At 47.0% G+C, this 5,752-nt stretch overlaps 1 protein-coding gene across 1 annotated transcript; it reads left to right on the top strand.

Annotated features, from left to right (window-relative positions):
* Positions 1-850: 850 nt before the first annotated feature.
* LOC131272528 (translation initiation factor IF-2, mitochondrial) lies at positions 851-3,227 on the top strand. Its single transcript, XM_058274286.1, has 2 exons — positions 851-1,004; positions 1,069-3,227. The coding sequence occupies exons 1-2, from the start codon at positions 976-978 to the stop codon at positions 3,125-3,127; spliced, it is 2,088 nt and encodes a 695-aa protein (XP_058130269.1). The 5' UTR covers positions 851-975; the 3' UTR covers positions 3,128-3,227.
* Positions 3,228-5,752: the final 2,525 nt, after the last annotated feature.

Below are 5,752 nucleotides of genomic sequence, written 5' to 3'. Positions count from 1 at the left end.
CTTCTCAGGGCCACCGACACCACTTCTCGCCTCCCCTCGGATCGCCCACCGCACGGAAAGTGGGCGATCCCGGTTTGGACAACCCGTATGACTACACCGGTTGTCTGGAGAAGGTGTGAGCATGCCAGCAGATAATGGCATCCCTGTGTCATATTGATGGCTTAATTTCGTAATTGAGGTTTCGCTCGCTCCCGAGGCCTCTGCAAGGAAAGTCCCCCCAGAGTGCTGCAACAACAGTCAGCTGAACTGCAGTTGTATTGAAGGGATCTTTGTGTCGCAAAACCAAAATTAAATACAATCTACACCGCAAATAGGGTACTAAAACTTGGTAAACTTCTTTGGCCCCTGAAACCGATTCCTTGAGTTAGTGGTAACTCTTTATTGTTTTTCAAATAAGAATCACATGATTTATCAATTTTTTTTAACGAGGACGTAACATTGTCTCTAAATTGTTGGTTTCTAAACTATAAATTGACAAAAGTTTATATCTTACCAATGTTAAACCCAAAGGAACCCTTTAAAGGTAATTCACATACGATTTCCTTTTTTTCTAATTGCAGTCAGAAGTTATTATGACAAAATTGTTTATATTTTGGCAATAGAAGCTTGTTTTACCCAATTGCATTTTTTCGGCCCACTAACGTATCTTTTTCAAACGAACCGGTAATTACCGCTACAGTTTTTGAACTTGCAAAGGTTGTTGAAGCGGTATTAGGTGGTCAACTGGTAGGAAAACGTCAACTTGCCTTGTGTTGCGCTACCTGAGTATCAAACAACTTTGAACGACCTGAACGTCACAATAATTTCAAAACAAACATGTTATGTTATGTTATGTTTTCATTGAAAAAACTACAGAAAACATGATAAAATTCGTGAATTTGTAAATAAAATATATTTAAAAGCTCCCCAAACGAGCAATAAAGTGAGTCTAGTTTTGTAACTTCGTGCACCTATTGTTTGCAAAAGCCGTTTTCAATGTTCAACATACGTTACCTCGCCCGAAGGTAATGCCGGTAGGAAAAGGTTGCTTATGGATTCGTTTATAATGTAAATTTTATTTTGTCACAGAATCATTGGCAATGAGCTGCTGCAGTCTCGAATATGTGCTTCCATTAGTACAAGTGTCCACCAGCGGCAAATGCATTTCACTTCCTCCCTCTACAAGCGGCGCAAGACGGCAGAAGAGAAGCATGCGATTGAGTACGCGCCGAAGAAAAAAAATAAACCCCAGATGTCGGGTGTGGTAGATATCTGGCGGAACATGACCGTTGCCGATTTGGCTCAATCGTGCCGACTGGACCTGGAACACATCCAGGAAGTTATGCTGTATGTCAAAGGAGCCGGCAACATCGAGGCACAGGCGAGGCTGGAGGATCCTAAAGTGGTCAAGGACATTGCCAGTAAGTGTGGCTTCAAGACGAAGATTGTAGCTGCACCGGTCGTTGAGGAGGAGGTGCAGAAAGATCGTGATGTGTTGCCAAGGCCTCCGCCACCACCAGAGAACCTCAAGGAACGACCACCCGTCGTCACGGTGATGGGTCATGTGGACCATGGCAAAACGACACTACTCGATTCGCTTCGTGGAGCTTCAGTGGCGGCAAGTGAAGCCGGTGGTATTACGCAACACATCGGTGCCTTCACGGTGGAGCTGGAAAACGGTGAGAAGGTTACCTTTCTCGATACTCCGGGACATGCGGCATTCAGTGCGATGCGTGCACGTGGTGCTAACCTGACGGACATTATCGTGCTGGTTGTGGCGGCCGAAGATGGTGTGATGCAGCAAACCAAAGAGGTGCTCGGGCTGGCCAAAGAACTCTCCGTGCCGATCATCGTGGCCATCAACAAGATCGATAAACCGGGTGCGGACATAGAGCGAGTCAAGAAAGAACTTTCCCAGCACGGGATCGCATTGGAAGGGTACGGTGGAGATACAATAGCCGTGGGCGTATCGGCCTTGCACGGAACGAACCTAGATGAACTGACCGAGGCCGTAAGTACGCAGGCAACTCTGATGGGACTGAAGGGCGAATACACCGGGCCAGTGGAGGGCATCGTGGTGGAATCGAAAGTAGACTCTCACCGAGGGAAGCTGTCAACGGCCATCGTGTCCCGTGGAACACTTCGCAAAGGGTCCATCCTGGTGAGTGGCCAGGCGTGGGCAAAGGTGCGAGGATTGTTTGACCACGCTGGACAACCGATTTCGCAGGTAACGCCCGGTATGCCGGTGGAGATTCTCGGTTGGCGTGAGCTTCCCCTTGCCGGGGACATAATTCTTGAGGTAGAATCGGAAAAGGTTGCCAGCTCGGTGCTCCGGTGGCGTGCCAACCAGGCAATGAAGGAGAAAGCGCTCAGCGATGCGGAAGCAATCAATCAGAAGCGTAAGGAACACGACGAGCAGTACAAGGCGGAACGGGAAAAGGCTCGCCTGTCCGGGTTCTACCGGCGCAAACAGCTAGGCCCGCGACAAAAAGAGATCGCTCCGGACGATGGAAAACCCCGGTTGAACGTGATTATCAAGGGCGATGTGCATGGCTCGGTCGAGGCCATCCTGGACGTGCTGGAAACGTACGACGATAGTGACCGCTGTCGGCTGGACGTCATCCATTACGCGGTGGGAGACGTGAACGAGAGCGACATCGAGCTAGCGCAGCTTTTCAATGCCATCATCTACGCGTTTTCCGTAAACGTTCCGAACAAACCGGCGAAAGGAGTCACGATCCGTCCGGTGGACATCATCTACCGGTTGGTGGATGATTTGAAGAAAGAGATCAACACCAAACTACCGCTGGTCGATGCGGAGGAGGAGGTAGGCGAGGCCAATGTGTTGCAGCTGTTCGACATTAATGAAGGCCGCCGAAAGGTGACGGTGCTTGGATGCCGTTGTACCAAGGGTATGCTGAAGAAATCGTTCAAGTTCAAGGTGAAGCGAAACGGAGAGCTGATGGCCGAAGATTTGACACTGGAATCAATGCGGCACCTGAAAAACGAAGTCGACAGCATCAAGAAGGATGTCGAGTGTGGCTTACGCTTGGATGATCAGTCGCTGGAGCTGAAAGCTGGCGATACTATCGTCTGCTACCAGATAAACAAGGAACCCCAGCAGACCGAATGGGACCCTGGATTTTAAAAAGACTGTCCATCGTAAAGAGAGCGCTTTTGTAACTAGTAAATAGATTTAATTTGGTGCAGATATGCTGAATGTGCAGAAAAAAACTGTTTATTAGAAAGTTTAAATTGATGAAAACGAAATATTTTGAATTTCGAAAATTTTCGTCCGAAATACATAATGAAAAGTTTCAGTGAAAATATTTCTCTATGAATTGTTTCATAACCAGTATGAAATATCTCACAAACAGTCAATCGCAAACATCGTCGTACATTTTAGCATGAGATTTTGTATGTTTATTCAAAATTTTAAATATCTAAAAAAGGTTACAAACATTTTCGCTCAAATACAAAAGCAGTGTTGTTCTGTTTTAATAGATTTCTTTGAAAATTCAATTTTCTGCTTCATTCAAACTATAAACGATCCAAACGCCTTACTTACTAGACTTGTAAGAGATTTCTTCAAGTATTCAAACGTATAAAAGTGATTGCGGTGTTTCTTTTATATTAGTTTTTCTCAAAATGTACTGCAATAGTTTGCTAAAAGTGTACAATAGTTCAAATCAAAGGAATATTCATGGAGTCAGATCTGATAACAACATATTGGTGTTGCTTTCACATAAGAAAATTGAGTAATTTTCTATACGTAGATTAGTAATGCATCAACTGTTGATCCCTCTGCTTCGCACAACTCTTAAAAAATGACAAATTATGTAAGTGAGCTTGGTCAATTTCCCTTTTCATCATTCGTACTCGAGGGACATGATAGTGGAGATCTTTTAACTAAATTGATATTTGTTTAAGAAAATCCGTTATCGAAGTGAAAAATATTTTTAACATTAGTGGGACAACATGCAACAATCGATAGCGCTCCACTTTCACTGCACACTATTTTAAATAGATGCCATCAACCGAGCGCTCCAGGGGACACAGAAATCGAAAACCACACACATCATCGCATTCGTCCTCGTCGGCAGAAGGCTTCAGGTCGCGATAATGAGATGAGGTATCATATTTAACACACAAGAATCGTGCGCCCATGTAACCAAAGGAATGTTAAGTAATTCTCGCCGTAAATAGTTCTCACCGAGGAATTGAACGAAGCAAGCCATACGGAAAGAAAACCCAACTCCGATATATCCCACCGGGGACGGCAGCAGGCTCACATCCTACCGTAAACCAACCCAGCCGATAGTTGATTTTCCGCGTGGGAAAGCGACGAAGGGCGACGGCACACGTGTTTGTGTGTGTGTGTGTGTGTTTGCATTGTATGGGTGGATGTGAAAGGAAAATCAGCCTTTAACCGGGCACGGTGGTATGCGGTGATGATGTGGGTCTTTTCCTTCGGTGTTTCGGCGGTACGCATACACGTGGAGGGCCAAGGGGCACGACGGAAAAACACAACATTTCCCTGCAGACACGCCGCGCGGCAGACGGTACGCTCTGTTTACGATCAAACGACACGGCGGGGAGCGGATTCCCGAGATTTCGTCATTCCCGAGGCTTACCTTGAACCACTTCGACCGCGGATGGATGACGGCGGGAGATACTGTAATTTTCCAGCCAGATGACTCCCGGGAAGGCAACGGCGAGGACCGATTGGAGAAGATCGTATCGATTGGGAAAGTGACAAAGGCCCTCGAGGGGAGACGAGTCGAAACCAGGGTCTGTACGCGAGAACCCAATCACACGTAACCGAGACAGATCGGTCCGTCGGACGCGATCACCTCCAACCTCCTTCTCATCTCCCTTGGGATCTTCTGCTGGACGGACAGGAGCTGAAGGTTTTCCGTTTCCAACCATGTTCCGGATTACGGTTTTGCCTGACAGCGGGGAGCAAGGAAAGGCAGGGAGCCGGGAAACAAATGCAGGAATGATGATGGGAAGCGAATCCTCGATTCAAAGCATGATAGGAATGCAAGCATACAAATTCACCGATTGCAGATGCACACATGCAACTTGCACCATTGCATCTCTTTTCCTCTTTCTACCTTCGTTCGTTCTCTTTCTTTGGGTTCTCTTCATAAACCCAACCGGCCTCCCGTGACGGTGGCCATCTCCCCCGGATTGGAAATCCGCTCGCCCCGGGGGGAACGGTTGGTTGGCGCGATGCGCGAGATCAATCATTTCCGATTGTCGACGACGTCTGCTGATGACGCTGTCGCTGCTAAGGTGGGGTCTTTGTTTCCGACAATGTATTACCGGGCGTGCGGGAAAAACCCCATCGATTGATTTGTACCGAAGGAGAAGTTCAGCGGCACCGAAGCCACGACTCGGATACAACCCACAGATGATTTTGGGAAAGCAGAAAGCGAAAGACTACACTCCGCGCGGCGAACAGTTTGTTTGTGGAGCGCAACGGTTTTCCATTCTGTAAACAAACATCCCGAGGTTTGACCGAGGCGAGTTGGTGTGTTGGTGATGGAAAACCGCTCCCCGGATCACATGAATGCCGCCAGGAGTCGCGATGCAATCGGTGACGAAACGAAAGGAGTGGTTTTGTGCCGCCGAGTGGCAACTTCTTTATGATGAATATCTTCTCCGAGAGCTTGGCGTATTTTCGAAGAACTATGTTTAATTGAATTCCTGAAGTATTCTTTTTATTGCAACTTGTTTTGTTTACAAACGCAAACATTTATTTTTTTTT

Source organism: Anopheles coustani, chromosome 3, assembly GCF_943734705.1.
Source record: "Anopheles coustani chromosome 3, idAnoCousDA_361_x.2, whole genome shotgun sequence".
Lineage (NCBI taxonomy): Eukaryota > Metazoa > Arthropoda > Insecta > Diptera > Culicidae > Anopheles > Anopheles coustani.
This window is presented reverse-complemented; position numbering and strand designations above follow the sequence as displayed.